This window comes from Anopheles nili, chromosome 3, assembly GCF_943737925.1.
Source record: "Anopheles nili chromosome 3, idAnoNiliSN_F5_01, whole genome shotgun sequence".
NCBI lineage: Eukaryota > Metazoa > Arthropoda > Insecta > Diptera > Culicidae > Anopheles > Anopheles nili.
In genome coordinates this window covers 19,675,164-19,692,286 of record NC_071292.1, presented here as the reverse complement: position 1 = coordinate 19,692,286, position 17,123 = coordinate 19,675,164, and the positions used below count along the sequence as shown (strand labels likewise).

Sequence of the window (17,123 nt, the reverse complement as noted above, 5' to 3'; positions counted from 1 at the left end):
GCTCGTTCCAGATCAAACCTTTCCTGTCCCTTGTTACTATTGCGAAGGGAGATCGCCAGTTTGCTGGCAAATGTTTGCTAAAAAACATAACATTCTGCAAATACCCCTACCAAACCGCAGATAGGCTTACGCGCATTTAGTTTGCTTGCGGTTCCGTAGTAAAACAAGATCAACAAGCAACCAGAACAGCACCCCCCTGGGAGAAAGGTTGTCCCTGTCGTCGGTGTTAACAGACCAGCGACCCGCGATAACGGGTATACTGCATTTTTCTTCTCCCTTTTTTTTTGTTGCACACACATTTTCCTTCTTAACCATGCTGTCTGGGCGAGGGAGCAGCTGATTGCACGACAGAACTGCTCTCGAATCGATTATCTGCTCATGCCAGAGTGGCTTTGTTCCGATGCTTCGTGCTCTTGGTTTCGTCCCGCATGGTTGTGGTTGCGTTAGTAGCTTAGTTTCGAACGTACGTCAAAGTAATGTAAGAGGGTTTCTGCTTCCCGGCACTTCCCGCGTGCACTAATTCCAGGCGGAAGTGAGCGGCATCGCGGAGTTTACGGTAATGCGAAGTGTGAAAAATTCCACGGGAATGAAATCATACGTAAAATGTGCCTATTTTACCGGTGAATCCATTGCGCGTCACCCACCGATCCGGTTCGAACGGAAGCTTGTGTACACACTCATCCAAATACGGTCGTGGATGCGTCTGATAAGATGTGTTTCACCCGTGTCGTGTGTATTGATGCCGATCAGCCCGCGTTGCTCGGTTCCTGGTGCTGCGTAGGAATCGTTTTGAACGGATGGCTCCTCCCCATTGCGGTGTTAATCTTTTGGGGCGTGCAAAAACATTCCCCGTTTGTCCGCACCACCTGGCGAGTGCAAAAGCAAAGCGGGCCACCGTTATACGTTACCGCGGGGTCGGCTGACAATCGCGGTCGATTATCTGTATCTTATCATGCAGCAAAACCCCGAATAAGGAAATCATCGTGTTCGTTATCACCGTACGCTTTTCGTGTTGGTGTACTTCCCAACCTTCCACCACCGCAGCAGTACAACCCGTAGCTTTTGAATCCGTATGGTTTGGGCACAATTTTAAGCATTCTGTCTCATTTTTTAGCTCAGTCATCCGACGGCATCCGCGGTAGAACGGCACCGGAGACCACACGGGGTCTCAACGAACGACACGGCGTGTGATAAAGGGGCGGGAATCGTCCCCCCGGCAAGGAGGTGATGCAATTTATTCGCAACAGCCTCTCGTTCTCGTTCAACAGCAACCGAGGCAATGGACAGTCGCCCGACGCAAATGGCACATCCAACGGAGCAAGCACAAACGTCCGTTCGACGGATGACGAAAAGGTAGCACCGGCGCGATCCGAATCGATCCTGAGCGATCGGTCGCAGTATGCGACGGTGCGATCGAGGATTGCGCCGGACCTTGGTAGCCCGCCGTCCGCGTACAGCACGCCGTTCCAGAGCCCAGTCATCGCTAGCCGGGCTTTCCCGACGGTGGCCGCAGCAGCATCAAAGCTTAACGGAAGTGATCGGGATGATTCTGGCAACGGGACGACAAGCAAACATGACCGCAGCAGCAAGGTGTACTTTATCGAACCGGGACAGCTACAAGCGGAATATGAGCTGCCGGAACGGCCGGGTACGAGACGGGGTAGAAGCGTCGACAATGGCATCACAAATCCCGCTTTCACCAACGATACCGGGGCCACTGTGATAAATATGTCCAGCACGCAGCCCAGGTTCGTAGACGCTGTTACGTATCAACAAGAAGTGCCGTTCTGTTCAGATTACTCTTATTGTGAAGCAAAAATTTCGAGTGGGAAAAAACCGTTCATCGAGAAGTAACCCATTGTGGCAAATTTTCTACGGGTATTTCGCGTTTATTTGGGATCCTAATATTTTTTTTGAGCTGACCAAAGTGCTGTTTTTTTTCTATCAATCTCGTATTCGTAATCGTATGCTGCTGATGTGAATGAGCATAAAAAAATACGTTCCCACATGGTCTGATAAGAAATTGCGATGAAGATAAAGCCAAAATGAATGTCACTAACACACCACTTGAGTAGGATAAATTATACAGGCATGTGAACGTATTTCAATTTATGATTTATCCTCTTCCATGGTTAGTGCGATGTTTAAATGATATATTATTTCGGTTGATCCTTTCGCAGAGGTAAAACTCGTTCTGCAAAAATTTCAACTGCGATGTAACAAAACCGTATATTTTAACATTCGATTTTGTGAAAACGATTCCAATCAACTTATCTAACGCTTACGAATGCGTCATTCAATCTAATTTTACGGTCTTCAAGTGTCCATAAACCATTATCGACTGTGCGAGGAACACATCAGCTGATAAGCAGATTCTTGCAACAATAAAATGCGTTTTCCAAAATCGCCGGTCCCCGGAAACGAAGGTCATTATTATATCGCTCAATAGTTATGGTCGTTGGGTTTGGGCAAGAATCCTTTTATCAACAATTGCTTTAGGATTTCACTGGTTGCATTGTCATCTTTAATCTCATTTCCAACTAAATTCGTTTTGAACCTCGTTGATGCATTAACCGTTACTTAGGTATTAACTTATGCTCTCTTGCATCTGCAGTGTTATTCGGGAACAATACTGGACGTGGTCGTGTCGATGTCACCGTGAGCTTACAAGCCGGGAGAAAGCCATGATTATTGTGATTTTCGTTCTAGTACTGGTCATTGGAGGACTCGCGACGTATTTGGGCATTGTGGTGGATAGTGATGATGGTATTACTGGTGAGTTTTCGGCGTGTTTGCATACAGAAAAATTTACTAATCGGACATGGGGTTCCTTTTCATTTTTTACAACAGGTGGCATCCTTACTAGAGGGTTAACGCTTCAACCAGCGGTTCATCATTAGGACAATAAGAAATATCAGTAATAATCGATAAGCTTCTTCAGCATTACGATGCTAAAGAAATAAGATCAAATTGTACTACAAAAAAGCATTAGTCGGTAATGAATGCAACTAAATCACACCCCACCTTGCTTGAAGGCTGCATTTCACATCCGTTTCTATCTCATGACGATGCAAAACACCAAAAATATTTAACGAACTAACACGTTAGTCCGGCAGTTGTACCTTACTTTTGCTTTCATATATAGTTTTACGTCACTTACTATCGTGCGATGCTGTAAGATGAAGATAGTAAACTGAAAAAATGTTTTGCCATTGATAGGTTGATAGGGTTGTTAATTATACTCCCTAGGATAGTGATAAAACGAGCCAAGTTAAACCATTTCGTAGAAATTGAACATGCAATACCATCTACAAAAGCATATGCTTTGCCTTATTCTATTATGTTATTTGTTACAAATAAATCTTTGTTTTTAATTTAAAACGAAACGAATATATGTTATAACATTTGAATAATTTTGAGTTTCCATTCAATTCCTTTGCTCATTCCTTCCAAATAAAAAAAGTCGTTACTCGTCTGCAACATTGAATGTGGTTGCAATTTTGCGCCATTTTTGGCTGTCATTAAACTGTCAGCTATAAACCAGTTTATGCTGGAGCGTAAAAGCATAGTGTGAAACCTTGAAAAAAGGCGCATAATCTTGCGTGTAGCATAAGAGGATTACTGCGTAGAAAGGCAGCTTGCGATCAGAATATTTCCGACATCCGAAGTAATGGCACCGCGTCGTGCAGCAGCAGCCAAGTCCACAGAGGTAAAATTAAATTTATCTTGTGCCGTTTTATAGGAGTTTTCATTGGATTTATTGGTGTGTATTTGTTCATTAGATTCCGGCTAAAAAAGCGAAGCTCGAAGAACCAGCCACCGAACCCGCCAAAGAAGAGAAAGTGGCTGCGAAAAGTAGCGGAGGGGCCTACGTTTTCATCGAGCATTGCAAATCATGATCCGTGTTCAAGCGCAAGGCCGCGGAAGTTCATTCAGAACTGTGCGAACTTGCGCCGGAACACGATTTCCAGCTCGTGTTGAACGAGGGTGGAAAACCGCGCCGAGGTGCTTTTGAGATTTCAGTTGCCAAAACAGAGGATGATAAGAAGGTTCTGGTTTGGTCTGGACTGAAGAAGGGACCGCCGCGGAAAGATAAATTCCCAGAAGTCAAGAGTATCCTTCCGGACATTCAAACGGCGCTAAAGTAACGCCCGCAACGTGAAGGAGCACATATAAACGGGTCGCTCACATGTTTTTGCGACAGTTTATTCGTTATTTCTTCGAAACACTATGCCGCATGATGTTACCAGAGCAAACCATACACGGACTCGGGTTGCTAAAGTTTCGCTAGTGCTTGGTAGAATATTCGAATCAAATTGACGTTTTAATAAGCGGGCATCGTATGATGAAGAGTACAAATTTACGAAATATACTCAGGAATTATTAATCATACATATACGTTCAATACTATTGCCTGCTATCGATTTATTATTCCATGTACCGTCGCGAATGACTGAATGAAAAGCACTCATCGAAGAATGTAGTCCTTCGGGTAGTCCATTATTTTGGGGAAGTTGCGGACAGTTTCCTGGTCCATAAGATCCAAGCGCTCAGGGACACGGCGAGGTTGCCGTATTTGGTTGGTTACATTTTCTAAAATTTCTTTGGGAACGTCGTCGCTCTTAAACAGATGAAGCCTCTGCATCGTATGGCGTCTTTGCAGGTTACCCTTCATCGCGCGGTAAACGGCTTTTTTCATGATCTTTCTCGAGAAAAGAGAAATAAGTATCAAAGATCCCTTAAATTGAATAAGGTAATCTAAGCACTGCTTACCATCGTTGGATCTTTCTCGTGCAGCTGCCATGCAAGCGTCCAGCTTGCTCCTCCCGCATATCCCGTATGATGAAAATAAGCCCGCTTTTTCCATTCATCGCCTGGCAGTGCAATTTCGGCGGTATTGATTACGACTACGTGATCACCACAATCATCTAAGAAGTGTAATCTACATGTTAACACTGTTCATCATAGAACCACCTTATGTTACATACTCATCGGATGGTATATGGGTTTATGCAAACCCATTAGGTGTTTTCGTATCAGCGATGCTGCCTCAAAAGGGTTTTGCCAGGTGCAATCAAATAAATGCCATGTTCTGGCAAAAGTTGCCCATTGCTAAAAACAAATATGATGAAAAATATGTTCACCCCAACGATACAACTCGATTTCATAACACGCCGGGTGAGTACGTGCATAGCGAAAACTTAACGTTAACTGTAATACCATACCTGCACTCGCTGTGTGACGGACATTCTCTGCGATTGAAACGATAGATTGTTTAGTATTTTTTCGTCTTGAATGCCAAATTGGGGCACTTTATCAAGCGAACGATTCGAAAACTTAGCTTTTCTCCCGCATGTATTAGCAACAAAACAAACCATACGATGTTTGACGTTTTTTCCGAGCACCCTTCGGGAACAGTTCATGCGTTAATGACATCCGTATGTTGACTTTTCGTTGCCATGGTTTTCATTTTAATAATTCGGAGTCACTTCTAAGAATACCACTCAACAGTTGGTTTTCGTACTGGGCGGTGTTGTTTAGTGCCAATAACAGAGCTAGGAATTTGTTGGTAAGTTTGATGTTTTGATTTTCAAAAAGTCTAACATCATAAGCTAGTTAGCTTATAATAATTTCTACCCGCGATCCATAAATGCTTACAAGACAAGAGTAATTGAAGTGGGGGCGGGTGTGTGGGCTGTCAATAAACTTACTGACAACGCATCTGCTTTTTGTGATCTCATCTCCGTGGCGGTACGCCATAGGAATGCATTTAACACATTGAATTGTTAGTGCTTTATTTTGCATACCGATTTGGAAGCATTCTAAATAATAATGCATCATCTCACAAAATGTTCCATGTCACTGTTTTTCGCAGTTTCTGTCGTAGTATTACTGTTAACTTTTTACCGGCCTGTTACCACGATGCGCTTAAGCCCGTTGGATCCCAGCTCTTATTCGAATGCTCGTAAGTGTAACAATCGACAAGATAGAATGGCGAGAGACCATTGAATTTCAATGCCCGCTTATCTTCTACTTAACATATGTTGCGGTTGTGTCGTTGATTGTAATAGACGAGCTTATCATACGACATGCGGATCTGGATTGGACGGTCAACTTTGATAAGAGTACGATCTCTGGTACCGCAGCTCTCCACTTCAAGTTGCTCAAACCAGATCTGCAAGAAATTGTAAGAATTATCCGAAGTTTCAAAAACACGTAGTGGACTAACAAACTGAATTAATTTATTTCTAATTTTCCTACAGTTCTTGGATGTGAGCGAGATTTCCGTTTCGTCCGTTGCGGCAAAATCTGCCGCAGGAGAGATTCCGTTGGACTGGGACATCGGTAGTACGATAGAGAACATTGGCTCGAAGCTTACTATCTACTTACCTACCAAGACCAGCGGAGATCTAACTGTTGTGATTAGTTATGAAACTTCGCCGAAGGCAAGTGCGTTACAATGGCTTACACCCGAGCAAACATTCGGGAAGAAGCATCCATATTTGTTCAGCCAGTGCCAAGCGATTCATGCTCGGTCGATCTTGCCATGCCAGGACACTCCGGCCGTAAAATTCACCTACAATGCCACCGTAAGAACATCGCATGGATGGGCAACATAGACGGGGCCTAACGTTAGTATTTTATCCTCTCTATCAGTTACATCATCCAAAAGAGGTTACGGGGCTCATGAGTGCGATCAAGGTTGATTCTGAACAAGGAGCATCGAAATTCCAGCAGAAAACACCAATTCCAAGCTACCTGCTTGCCGTTGTCGTGGGAGCGTTGGTATCGAAACCTATCGGACCCATGTAGGTACAAAAGAAAAGTAATTCCAATTCCGTACTATAACTGATTGCCTAACCCATTCCAGCTCAAGTGTATGGGCAGAAAAGGAACAGATAGAAGAAGCGGCTGAGGAATTTTCCCAAACGGCCGATTTTATCGCAAAGGCAGCAGAAATTTGTGGTCCGTACGTATGGGAACGATACGATCTGTTAGTAATGCCACCAAGCTTCCCTTTTGGAGGAATGGAAAACCCATGCTTGACGTTCGTCACACCCACGTTGCTAGCAGGCGACAAGTCTTTAGCAACCGTGGTAGCACATGAGATTGCCCACAGCTGGACGGGTAATCTTGTAACGAATCGAAACTTCGAGCACTTTTGGTTGAACGAAGGATTCACCGTTTTCGTTGAGGGTAAAATCGTTGGAAGATTGTCCGGAAATGCGTCACGCGATTTTCATGCCTTGCATGGTTTGAGTGAGCTGTCTGATTGCGTAAGTAGCAGCACATTAGTACAAAATAGTGAATAAGAGATCTAAATTAGTTGATCTTATTCTTCCCCTGCACTTGATCTTACCCACCTTATCAGATTAAAACACAACTGGCCGATACACCTGAGCTTACAAAGCTCGTGGTTGACCTGTCTGAGTGTGGACCCGATGATGCCTTTTCAACCGTGCCGTACATCAAGGGCTCAACGTTTTTGCGCTATTTGGAGGATTTGCTGGGAGGACCGGAAAAGTTTGAACCCTTCTTCCGCGCTTATCTGAATCGTTTCAAGTACCAATCGGTCCTTACGAACGACTTCAAGCATATGCTTTACGAGTGGTTCCGTGAGGACCCAAAGAACGAGGTGCTGCTTGAGCGCATCAATTGGGATTTGTGGTTGTTTGGTGAAGGAATGCCACCAGTTATTCCCAAGTAAGTACCGGATTGTGGTATAATCTTGGATATAAAAAAAAACTAACCGACTCATCTTTCAAACAGCTACGATCGCTCAATGCTGGAGGCATGCCTAGCACATGCTGCTCTATGGGCCGAGAACGATTTGGATACCATCAAGGCTTCTCCACTGTTGAAACAAACGCTGGTAAGCGTGCAGATGATCGAGTTTCTTGCCCAGCTGTTGGAGAAGAAAACTATCGTCGATTTGAACAGCGAGAAAATTTCCCTGCTTGGGAAAACGTACGGACTTACTGCAACTAAGAACGCGGAGTTACGGTTCCGATTTGTGCGTCTGTACATTCGCGCCCGTTTGATGGACAAAATGGACGAAATACTTGCATTTGCGAATAGTAATTTCCGCATGAAGTTTGTGCGCCCGATCTACAAAGAGTTGGCAGGCTGGCCACAAGCAAAGCCAATAGCTATCGAGAACTATAACCGTGTGAAAGACCAAATGATGACCGTTTGTGCCTACACGGTGGCAAAGGATTTGGGAATTTCGGATATCTCCGCTGCTGAATAAAGGAGAAAGCGAATTTTGAAGTTTTGTATGCAATGATTTAAAGTCAAATAAAGTAACAACCGGCAACTAACGTTAAACATCAAATTGTTGCTTGTTTTTTGTTCGTTAGGCTTAACTCAAACCATTACAGACTTTCGTGCCATTCCTGGATCGGTACTTACATCAGGAAGTTCATGTTCTTGAGAATGCAGATGCAGTTCTTCCGTTTGAACCGTTGATTTCCACCGGAGGAACAAAATGGTTCCACTGATAGCTAGCAGTACAGCAGCGATCATAGTTAAAGGCTTAAGGAAGAAAATATTTAAATATGGCTTAGTTACGAAGATGAGGAAGGCTCGGTTCATTCCAAAACACCAGCGCAGTTTCCCTTACCTCTGGTATTTTCTGAATCACTTGCACCGAATGGGTACATTGTGTCATTGTAATGATCGATACGATCAAGAGGAAACAGAACACAACATATGACATCGCTAGTACCGTAATGTGTTGCGTTTTGAGGCCCCGATCAGTTCGCACTAAGTTGAGAGCGAAACTTGAGTACGAAATCATCGTGAGGAGCGCACTACCGGTAGTAATGGTGATGTAGGTTACGGTCCTATGACAGAAATATACCAATCTGAAGAATGTAACCATTTAAAAGAAATCTTTAAAATTTTACACACCAAACGCGTGACTCTACACAATCGCCGGCAGTGATAAAAATCATTCCACTAACGATCATGCATAGCTGAGGAAGATCAAAACCCGGTTTAAGTCACAGTTTTAATTGGTATGCTAATAACTATATGTGCGCAATTCTCACAAGTGAAACTATTTTAATCACACCAACGGGTGAAAGCACAAATTCAGCGCCTGTCTGCATCATTGTTGGTAGTTAGAAATAGTAAAAGAACTGACATTTACGCTTGCAATTGCTATTTTATCATGCTCAAATACTCCAGTGATGTACATTGCTCGCCTGTAATGCTCGATGACTTCGAAGTTAGAAGTAATTTAATAGAAACTAATTGCTGTGTAGATCGTCGCGAATGATAGCATACAACAACTTAATAGATAGGAAAAACACTCAAACGATAGCTATCTCTGAGTGTCAGTGATAAGATTACTTATCATGTTTGTTTTCAACTGTCTATAGGAAACTGTTCCATTCCGAAGAAGCTGCCCTTCACTGATGAACTTATGGTGTATGGACCAAGAACATATAGAAAGTTGGTCGTGGAGGTGTAGATCGTTTATTATTAACTTAGCTAAGCCTAGAGAGGTGCTAGTTGTTATAAATCTAAAATAGGCTATGCATGGCTTATCTTTTGAAACCATACTTTTTGCGTTCGTAGAATAGATCTGTTTTTGAGCTTCCTAAGTTTACAATCTTGGGGCACCCATCACGCTATGGGAGAGAACGATAATGGCTTTAATGAAAAAAATTACTCCTTTTTGTTGAAGCACCCACGAAAAAAACTTACATCCTTTTCTTGAATTGTACACTCCTTGCAATAGTATGCATCAGATACACCGGGTCCACCGCATATCACACATCGCCCTTGGTAGGACCCGTAGTTGCATTCATCGCAGATTCGCACCAACGTGCACGGTCGTACGTAAGAATCGCAGATCACACATTTTCCATCACACTTTTCGCACAGGCGTCCAATTGCTTTAAGTGCATCGAAAAATACTCGGTTAACGCATCAAGAGAATTCGTTATATATAAAGAAATAGTCTTACCAACTCCTGGTTGTTTTCGGCAGAAAATAAGATCCGGATGATGCTTAGCCATTGTGAACGATAAGATTAACGGAAGATGTCTTCAAAATAGAGGTTTGTGTATAGTTTTGTTTGTTGTTGCAGAAATGTTTTGTATATTATTGAGCCTTGGACGCTTGCCGGCAAAAGGACAATATGACAGTTTGCTCATTTGACATTTGTAACCGGATCGAAACGGTATGATCTGTCAAACCTGTATTTTTTCAAATACCGCGTCTTTAGGTGAACACGTGGATGTACTTTCACAGATATTGTGCTGTGAGCATTTTTAACAGATTCATCAGCAACATATTCGAAAAAGGTAATGCAATTTGCACGCACTTTGGCTCATTTTAAAAGATAAATAATCCATTCCAATTTTACACAGAAGTGTAAGAGTAGGGTCGCCTCCATAATGCGTTTCATATCCATTTCAAATTCGAATCATTAAATTATCTTATGCTGTTAGCAATACCAGAAACAAAACTACTCAAACATATAATGGTTAGTTTAGAATATTCTAAAATTAAAAAAATCAAAGCAGCGAAAAAAAAGAATCTAAAATTTTACTCCTCTAAAATTCATATTCTAACTTCTGAAATAAAAATTAGAACATTCAATTTGTCGTTAACAGTAGGATAAAATCTAGCAGCGCTATTAACATCGTACTGGCCTGTTGCCACAATGCGCTTAAGCCCGTTGGATCCCAGCTCTTATTCGAATGCTCGTAAGTGTAACAATCGACAAGATAGAATGGCGAGAGACCATTGAATTTCAATGCCCGCTTATCTTCTACTTAACATATGTTGCGGTTGTGTCGTTGATTGTAATAGACGAGCTTATCATACGACATGCGGATCTGGATTGGACGGTCAACTTTGATAAGAGTACGATCTCTGGTACCGCAGCTCTCCACTTCAAGTTGCTCAAACCAGATCTGCAAGAAATTGTAAGAATTATCCGAAGTTTCAAAAACACGTAGTGGACTAACAAACTGAATTAATTTATTTCTAATTTTCCTACAGTTCTTGGATGTGAGCGAGATTTCCGTTTCGTCCGTTGCGGCAAAATCTGCCCCAGGAGAGATTCCATTGGACTGGGACATCGGTAGTACGATAGAGAACATTGGCTCGAAGCTTACTATCTACTTACCTACCAAGACCAGCGGAGATCTAACTGTTGTGATTAGTTATGAAACTTCGCCGAAGGCAAGTGCGTTACAATGGCTTACACCCGAGCAAACATTCGGGAAGAAGCATCCATATTTGTTCAGCCAGTGCCAACCGATCCATGCTCGGTCTATCGTGCCATGCCAGGACACTCCGGCCGTAAAATTCACCTAAGCAGACATAACGTGTACATACGAAGCACGAGATGAATATGATTGTTTTTATCATCTATTTAGTTACACCACCCTAAAGACATTATAGGTTTAATGAGCGCAATCCAGGTTGCTTCCAAATAGGGCGTATCGAAATTCCAGCAGAAAACCCCCATTCCAAGTAGTCTACTTGCCGTTGTAGCAGCAGCGTTGGTATCGAAAACGATCGGACCCATGTAGGTAGCAATAACCGGCAATTTTAAAACCTTTACACCATGCTTCAACGTGTGAACGAAATCATTCCAGCTCAAGCGTATGGGCAGAAAAGGAACAGATTGAAGAAGCGGCTGAGGAATTTTCCCAAACGGCCGATTTCATCGCAAAGGCAGAGGAAATTTGTGGTCCGTACGTATGGGAACGATACGATCTGTTAGTAATGCCGCCAAGCTTCCTTTTGGGAGGAATGGAGAATCCATGCTTGACGTTCGTCACACCCACGCTGCTAGCAGGCGATAAATCTTTAGCAACCGTCGTGGCACACGAAATTGCCCACAGCTGGACAGGTAATCTTGTAACGAATCAAAACTTCGAACACTTCTGGTTGAATGAAGGGTTCACTGATTTCATTGAGGGTAAAATCGTTGGAAGGTTGTCCGGAAATGCGTCACGCGATTTTCACGCTTTAAACGGTTTAAGTGAGTTGTCTGATTGCGTGAGTAGCAAAGTTCCACAATAATGTAAAATTGTGAACTTGATCTTCATCTTACCTACCTTATCAGATTAAAACACAACTGGCCGATACACCTGAGCTTACAAAGCTCGTGGTTGACCTGTCTGAGTGTGGAGCCGATGATGCCTTTTCAACCGTGCCGTACATCAAGGGCTCAACGTTTTTGCGCTATTTGGAGGATTTGCTGGGAGGACCGGAAAAGTTTGAACCCTTCTTCCGCGCTTATCTGAATCGTTTCAAGTACCAATCGGTCCTTACGAACGACTTCAAGCAGATGCTTTACGAGTGGTTCCGTGAGGACCCAAAGAACGAGGTGCTGCTTGAGCGCATCAATTGGGATTTGTGGTTGTTTGGTGAAGGAATGCCACCAGTTATTCCCAAGTAAGTACCGGATTGTGGTATAATCTTGGATATAAAAAAAAACTAACCGACTCATCTTTCAAACAGCTACGATCGCTCAATGCTGGAGACATGCCTAGCACATGCTGCTCTATGGGCCGAGAACGATTTGGATACCATCAAGGCTTCTCCACTGTTGAAACAAACGCTGGTAAGCGTGCAGATGATCGAGTTTCTTGCCCAGCTGTTGGAGAAGAAAACTATCGTCGATTTGAACAGCGAGAAAATTTCCCTGCTTGGGAAAACGTACGGACTTACTGCAACTAAGAACGCGGAGTTACGGTTCCGATTTGTGCGTCTGTACATTCGCGCCCGTTTGATGGACAAAATGGACGAAATACTTGCATTTGCGAATAGTAATTTCCGCATGAAGTTTGTGCGCCCGATCTACAAAGAGTTGGCAGGCTGGCCACAAGCAAAGCCAATAGCTATCGAGAACTATAACCGTGTGAAGGACCAAATGATGACCGTTTGTGCCTACACGGTGGCAAAAGATTTGGGAATTTCAAATATCTCAATATGCTGAATAAAGGTAAATGTGCATTCTTGAATTGTATATATGATAATCCAAGGTTAAATAAATTTACAATTGGAAAATTTTTCAAAATAACGTCTTTGTTTTGATTTGAATTAACGTCATTGGTGGTCGTTGTTCGCTTACATCTGTTGTCAAAATAATGCTTGACAGTTTGAGGACCAGTGACTCCATGCGGTTGTTGATACGTAAGTTTACCTAAACATCGCATAGCAAATCATATATTTCCTGCTCGCTTATAACGAAGTAGCTAAACATCTTGTTATACATTTAAAGTGTACAATACTTAATATAGCCAATTGTTTTACAGCATTTATTGAGCTTTAAAAATGTCTGAAAAGATAAAAATTGGCGATTATTTGATCGTGCAGCGTCAGAAGTACACGAAGCTGCAAAAGTTTGTCAATCAAAACGCGACTGTGCAGCTAGGAAAAGATCAGATCGAGTTGCGTTTGGCGGAAAACCATCCGTACCAAACTACATTCCTTCTTGTGCCAAAACAGGAACGGGGCAAACGGCTATATACACTCGACGCCCTCTCAACGCCGTCGGAAATTCGAAACCTAAAAGATCTGCTGATTAAGGAAAGTGGTCACGATAACCGAAACATCATCGATGATCGACAATCGCAGACACTATCGACGGAGGAGATTCTTAAGTTGCGTGAAGAATGCGAATCTTCTTCGGAGGTGATTGGAAAGCTGGTGGAAAATTCAAAAAGCTTTGCTACGAAAACAGAGTACTCGCAAGAAAAGTATCTTAAGCGAAAGGAGAAAAAATACTGTGAGTACATTACGATACGGCGCCCATCAGTTCGGTTGTTGGCCGACATCTATTGGCGTTTGGATCCAGAGAAAGTACTCGGCGTACGCTTTGATACATTGTCGCAGATCATATCGTACAGCGGAGTGTGCAACGTCGGAAACTATCTGCTGTATGAATCGGGTACGAATGGGTTGCTGCCGGCAGCGATGCTGAACTCTATAGGACCTCAAACTAGGGCCAAGCTAGTGCATCTGCATCCTGGAAATGTCGCACAAAAAAAGGCACTTTTGGCAATGGATTTCCCTAACGAGCAGTTGGCCCGATGTGTATCAGTCAACATCTATTCTGTGTTAAGGCATTTCTATCAGGATAAAGAGATGAACAACGGGGAGAAAGTACCGCTGGAGGAGATAATGGAAGCTAAACCCGAACCAGAGTCCGATAAGTCTGAAGCTGTCGCAAACGACGAAGGAGTAAATGGAACACACAAGCGGAAACATGAAGCTGACGATGGTCCTGAAGCAATCGAAGAGGAGCCAAATACAAAACTCGTGAAATTGGACAATCAAAAGCTGCTTTGGGAGATAGAGAACAAAGCTGCGGCCGAGATCATGCGAGATAAATTTGATTCGCTGGTTATAGTGGCAAAGGAACACCCGTATAGTATTCTGAAGGCATTATTGCCGTTTCTGAAATCCAGTCGCCCTGTCTTAATTTTTAGCACTTCGAGAGAACTTTTGACCGAGTGCTATGTGGAGCTGAAGTCAGAGGCTTCTGTGACGTATCTACGCCTTACTTCGAATTGGATGAGACAGTATCAAATACTGCCCAATCGTACCCATCCGGATGTAACCATGTCCGGTAGCAGTGGGTATTTGCTGACGGGTTACACAATAGGGAACTGAGCAAAAGAAACCATCAAAGGCATTTACTTCAACATGGTTTGCATGAAGGAGGGTGTGGTTCGAAATAAATATATTTCATAAATTAAAAGCCAATTGAACTGATAGCATGATTTGCAAAGGTTGGATTGATGAATTTTCAACGCCCCTAAGAAAAAAACTTTATCATATAATTTTGCACTTATGCATATAATTTTGCAACGATTTTAAAATTCCAAAAAAGTACCCATAGAAATAAATTTGGTACAGCTATCAAAAGCTGAAGAGCTAAAAGATTAAAGCAGAAACCTCATAAAATAAAATGAACTTAATTCGAAACAAATTCACAAGACTCAGCATTTATCTTAGATAAAGCTTACAATATTTGTCGATTATTTCAAAAGATTATTTTAGAACATTTTGACCATCAAATTGCACAATTGACACACCGTGTGGTCAAAACAGCTGATCGTTTGATTTTCCTGAAGCAACCTCAAACGTAAACATTTCTGGCATTCGAAGTTCGCATTTCCGTACTCGTAATAGAACTCACGGATTGTTGAACCAATGAATCGTTATTTAATCAACCTATCCTATATAGGCACACGGTTTCGGTAAGAAATTAAATTCTTCTTTCTGCTACAGACGAACAGTGTTCTAACAGTACGAACGATTTTTGTGCAGTGGTATCCAACGGACGATCGACAAGTCGCGTGGTCAGTTTAAGGATCCACACACAGTGCAGGGAGTGATTGAAGAGGCCTTACTTAAGCTAAGATCGGTAAATGAACCCCTGCTGAAGTTGTCTAGCCGGTAAGTACAATAGACCCTGGCCAAAAGCAGCACGATGTTTGGTATGTGCCGTTTTTTGTGATCCCCCAATCGAGTAACATCGGTCAGAAAATCAGAAATTACTTCGATATTTTCACACCAAACAGCACCGACACCGGCGTGCATGCACTGCACAACACCGTGCACGTGGATCTTCTGCGACCGAACGGACTACCGTACGATGCGAATCATATCACGCGAACGCTCAACCGTTGCTTTGAAAAAGATGAACAGGCACTGCGTGTTCTCAGCACCGTACACGTGCCCCTTACATTCCACGCACGAATGTGCGCTAAATCGCGCACATATCTATACCGATTGGCGGTTTTAAAGAAAGAATTCTCCTCCGAAGCCACGCGACTACATCCACACCTACGTTTCATTCCGATCGAAGAGCACGATCGATGCTACTTTTTAGGGTAATATCGCTTGCACCGCGTCTGTTTAAAAGCGCCCATGCGCTCGTGTCGCTTGTCATGCAAACCTTCTTTTTTTCTCGCTATGTTACGATCCGCTTTCAGCCATCCGCGGTTCGATGTTGAAACGTTCATTAAAGTCGCCCTTACATTCAAGGGAGTGCATGATTTTCGAACGTTTATGGCTGTTGCCAGAGGTAACCCTCGACAGCAAGAAGCGATGCATTCGTTAAGACGCATTGATGAGATTACGATCGAGCGGGGTCAAACCGTGGCGTCGATATATAATAGAGCGCAGACCGAACGATACTACGATTTCTGGGACATAAGGATACGAGGCCGTTCGTTTTTGTACCGGCAGGTGAGACACAAAGACTCTTTTGGACGTTTTTGGACTGTTGCCAGGATCGGCGAGGCATGAAAAGTCAGCGAGAAAGCGTGGTTCTGTAGCAAATTAATCAAATTTAAGTTCTAAACTTGTTTCCAAGCAATTTTGAACAGATAAACCATTTTTCTAGGTGCGGCGTATGGTAGGTGCCTGGTTGGCAGCAGCCGAAGGACGCATCAACGAGCGAGACGTCTACTACATGCTCACAGTGCCATCGCAAAACTCCTGGTTGAGCAGCGTGTTCGTGGCACCAGCATACGCTCTCTATCTCTGCCACGTTGCCTACGATCCGATTGATCTCGCGTTTCCTTGCAATCAGGACGTAACCGAAGATGGCAAGCTTTCTCGAGCAGCTGCGCAATCGTAAAACGGAGCTCCAGCGCACCGAAACAACCGTCACGTACATGGATGGCAGCCGAAAGATCTTTCGCAACAATCTCGAAATCGATGCGCCACCGCGACTCGGCTTCATCGTGGACAACAGTCCCGATCAGGTGCCGGCCTGCATTGTGTCTCAATTTCTCTATCTCGGTTCGCAAGACTGCGTGCGCCGGGAGGTGCTGAAAAAATACGCCATCACACACGTGCTCAGTGTGGGCATCGAAACACCGCCGCTAGAATGCGATGACACAGGCAACGAGCCAGCCATTGAGCGCAAATTCGTAGAGTGTTTGGATCTTCCCGAGACGTCCTTGGCAGAGGTGCTAGCAGAAACAAACGCCTTTATCGATAGTTGCCGCATGCGTGGTGCACGTGTGCTAGTGCATTGCAACGCTGGCGTTTCAAGATCGACTTCCGTAGTTATTGGCTATCTGATCCAACGATGCGACCAGTCCTTTATGCAGGCTTATGATACAGTCAAA

The 17,123-nt window shown here is 43.4% G+C and overlaps 9 protein-coding genes across 9 annotated transcripts; 6 read left to right on the top strand and 3 right to left on the bottom strand.

Moving 5' to 3' along the window:
- The first annotated feature begins 1,227 nt into the window (after positions 1 to 1,227).
- LOC128726880 (uncharacterized) lies at positions 1,228 to 3,262 on the top strand. Its single transcript, XM_053820723.1, has 3 exons — positions 1,228 to 1,748; positions 2,615 to 2,775; positions 2,851 to 3,262. Exons 1-3 carry the CDS (start codon positions 1,228 to 1,230, stop codon positions 2,898 to 2,900), a joined length of 732 nt encoding a protein of 243 aa, XP_053676698.1. The 3' UTR covers positions 2,901 to 3,262.
- Positions 3,263 to 3,670: 408 nt separating this feature from the next.
- Positions 3,671 to 4,221, top strand: LOC128726701 (selenoprotein H-like). The gene is made up of 2 exons (XM_053820524.1): positions 3,671 to 3,709; positions 3,783 to 4,221. The coding sequence occupies exons 1-2, from the start codon at positions 3,671 to 3,673 to the stop codon at positions 4,146 to 4,148; spliced, it is 405 nt and encodes a 134-aa protein (XP_053676499.1). The 3' UTR covers positions 4,149 to 4,221.
- Positions 4,222 to 4,446: 225 nt separating this feature from the next.
- LOC128725968 (39S ribosomal protein L13, mitochondrial) lies at positions 4,447 to 5,354 on the bottom strand. Its single transcript, XM_053819743.1, has 4 exons — positions 5,226 to 5,354; positions 4,989 to 5,112; positions 4,774 to 4,928; positions 4,447 to 4,702 (listed from the first exon to the last, which is right to left on the bottom strand). The coding sequence occupies exons 1-4, from the start codon at positions 5,247 to 5,249 to the stop codon at positions 4,469 to 4,471; spliced, it is 537 nt and encodes a 178-aa protein (XP_053675718.1). The 5' UTR covers positions 5,250 to 5,354; the 3' UTR covers positions 4,447 to 4,468.
- A 478-nt stretch (positions 5,355 to 5,832) lies between these two features.
- Positions 5,833 to 8,328, top strand: LOC128722507 (leukotriene A-4 hydrolase-like). Its single transcript, XM_053816174.1, has 7 exons — positions 5,833 to 5,965; positions 6,072 to 6,187; positions 6,264 to 6,590; positions 6,658 to 6,809; positions 6,872 to 7,277; positions 7,373 to 7,704; positions 7,771 to 8,328. Exons 1-7 carry the CDS (start codon positions 5,833 to 5,835, stop codon positions 8,249 to 8,251), a joined length of 1,947 nt encoding a protein of 648 aa, XP_053672149.1. The 3' UTR covers positions 8,252 to 8,328.
- On the bottom strand, positions 8,275 to 9,116 carry LOC128722508 (uncharacterized). Its single transcript, XM_053816175.1, has 4 exons — positions 9,054 to 9,116; positions 8,914 to 8,978; positions 8,624 to 8,846; positions 8,275 to 8,535 (listed from the first exon to the last, which is right to left on the bottom strand). Exons 1-4 carry the CDS (start codon positions 9,114 to 9,116, stop codon positions 8,368 to 8,370), a joined length of 519 nt encoding a protein of 172 aa, XP_053672150.1. The 3' UTR covers positions 8,275 to 8,367.
- Positions 9,117 to 9,551: 435 nt separating this feature from the next.
- LOC128723249 (PHD finger-like domain-containing protein 5A) lies at positions 9,552 to 10,120 on the bottom strand. The gene is made up of 3 exons (XM_053816968.1): positions 9,977 to 10,120; positions 9,715 to 9,905; positions 9,552 to 9,638 (listed from the first exon to the last, which is right to left on the bottom strand). Exons 1-3 carry the CDS (start codon positions 10,026 to 10,028, stop codon positions 9,552 to 9,554), a joined length of 330 nt encoding a protein of 109 aa, XP_053672943.1. The 5' UTR covers positions 10,029 to 10,120.
- Positions 10,121 to 10,651: 531 nt separating this feature from the next.
- LOC128723864 (leukotriene A-4 hydrolase-like) lies at positions 10,652 to 12,970 on the top strand. Its single transcript, XM_053817631.1, is given in 7 exon segments — positions 10,652 to 10,721; positions 10,828 to 10,943; positions 11,020 to 11,337; positions 11,400 to 11,551; positions 11,622 to 12,027; positions 12,095 to 12,426; positions 12,493 to 12,970. Coding segments are annotated over 7 exon segments (1,845 nt in total). The 5' UTR covers positions 10,652 to 10,678.
- Positions 12,971 to 13,308: 338 nt separating this feature from the next.
- On the top strand, positions 13,309 to 14,649 carry LOC128726796 (tRNA (adenine(58)-N(1))-methyltransferase non-catalytic subunit TRM6). Its single transcript, XM_053820623.1, has one exon. It carries the CDS (start codon positions 13,309 to 13,311, stop codon positions 14,647 to 14,649), a length of 1,341 nt encoding a protein of 446 aa, XP_053676598.1.
- Positions 14,650 to 15,192: 543 nt separating this feature from the next.
- On the top strand, positions 15,193 to 16,627 carry LOC128723863 (tRNA pseudouridine synthase-like 1). The gene is made up of 5 exons (XM_053817630.1): positions 15,193 to 15,239; positions 15,310 to 15,438; positions 15,564 to 15,875; positions 15,978 to 16,233; positions 16,391 to 16,627. Exons 1-5 carry the CDS (start codon positions 15,193 to 15,195, stop codon positions 16,625 to 16,627), a joined length of 981 nt encoding a protein of 326 aa, XP_053673605.1.
- Positions 16,628 to 17,123: the final 496 nt, after the last annotated feature.

Coding starts and splice junctions, on each gene's coding strand:
- LOC128726880 (XM_053820723.1), top strand. CDS start 1,228: ATGCAATTTATTCGCAACAGCCTCTCGTTCTCGTTCAACAGCAACCGA. Junction 1,749..2,614: donor ATGTCCAGCACGCAGCCCAG/GTTCGTAGACGC, acceptor TTGCATCTGCAG/TGTTATTCGGGAACAATACT. Junction 2,776..2,850: donor TAGTGATGATGGTATTACTG/GTGAGTTTTCGG, acceptor TTTTTACAACAG/GTGGCATCCTTACTAGAGGG.
- LOC128725968 (XM_053819743.1), bottom strand. CDS start 5,249: ATGTCCGTCACACAGCGAGTGCAG. Junction 4,929..4,988: donor ACCCATATACCATCCGATGA/GTATGTAACATA, acceptor TACACTTCTTAG/ATGATTGTGGTGATCACGTA. Junction 4,703..4,773: donor ACGAGAAAGATCCAACGATG/GTAAGCAGTGCT, acceptor TTCTCGAGAAAG/ATCATGAAAAAAGCCGTTTA.
- LOC128722507 (XM_053816174.1), top strand. CDS start 5,833: ATGCATCATCTCACAAAATGTTCCATGTCACTGTTTTTCGCAGTTTCT. Junction 5,966..6,071: donor CAGCTCTTATTCGAATGCTC/GTAAGTGTAACA, acceptor TGATTGTAATAG/ACGAGCTTATCATACGACAT. Junction 7,278..7,372: donor TGAGTGAGCTGTCTGATTGC/GTAAGTAGCAGC, acceptor CCACCTTATCAG/ATTAAAACACAACTGGCCGA.
- LOC128722508 (XM_053816175.1), bottom strand. CDS start 9,116: ATGATGCAGACAGGCGCTGAATTTGTGCTTTCACCCGTTGGTGTGATT. Junction 8,979..9,053: donor TGATTAAAATAGTTTCACTT/GTGAGAATTGCG, acceptor GATCTTCCTCAG/CTATGCATGATCGTTAGTGG. Junction 8,536..8,623: donor TGATTCAGAAAATACCAGAG/GTAAGGGAAACT, acceptor TTCTTCCTTAAG/CCTTTAACTATGATCGCTGC.
- LOC128723249 (XM_053816968.1), bottom strand. CDS start 10,028: ATGGCTAAGCATCATCCGGATCTTATTTTCTGCCGAAAACAACCAGGA. Junction 9,906..9,976: donor CCGAAAACAACCAGGAGTTG/GTAAGACTATTT, acceptor ATGCACTTAAAG/CAATTGGACGCCTGTGCGAA. Junction 9,639..9,714: donor GTACAATTCAAGAAAAGGAT/GTAAGTTTTTTT, acceptor TCTCTCCCATAG/CGTGATGGGTGCCCCAAGAT.
- LOC128726796 (XM_053820623.1), top strand. CDS start 13,309: ATGTCTGAAAAGATAAAAATTGGCGATTATTTGATCGTGCAGCGTCAG.
- LOC128723863 (XM_053817630.1), top strand. CDS start 15,193: ATGAATCGTTATTTAATCAACCTATCCTATATAGGCACACGGTTTCG. Junction 15,876..15,977: donor GATCGATGCTACTTTTTAGG/GTAATATCGCTT, acceptor ATCCGCTTTCAG/CCATCCGCGGTTCGATGTTG. Junction 16,234..16,390: donor GTTCGTTTTTGTACCGGCAG/GTGAGACACAAA, acceptor CCATTTTTCTAG/GTGCGGCGTATGGTAGGTGC.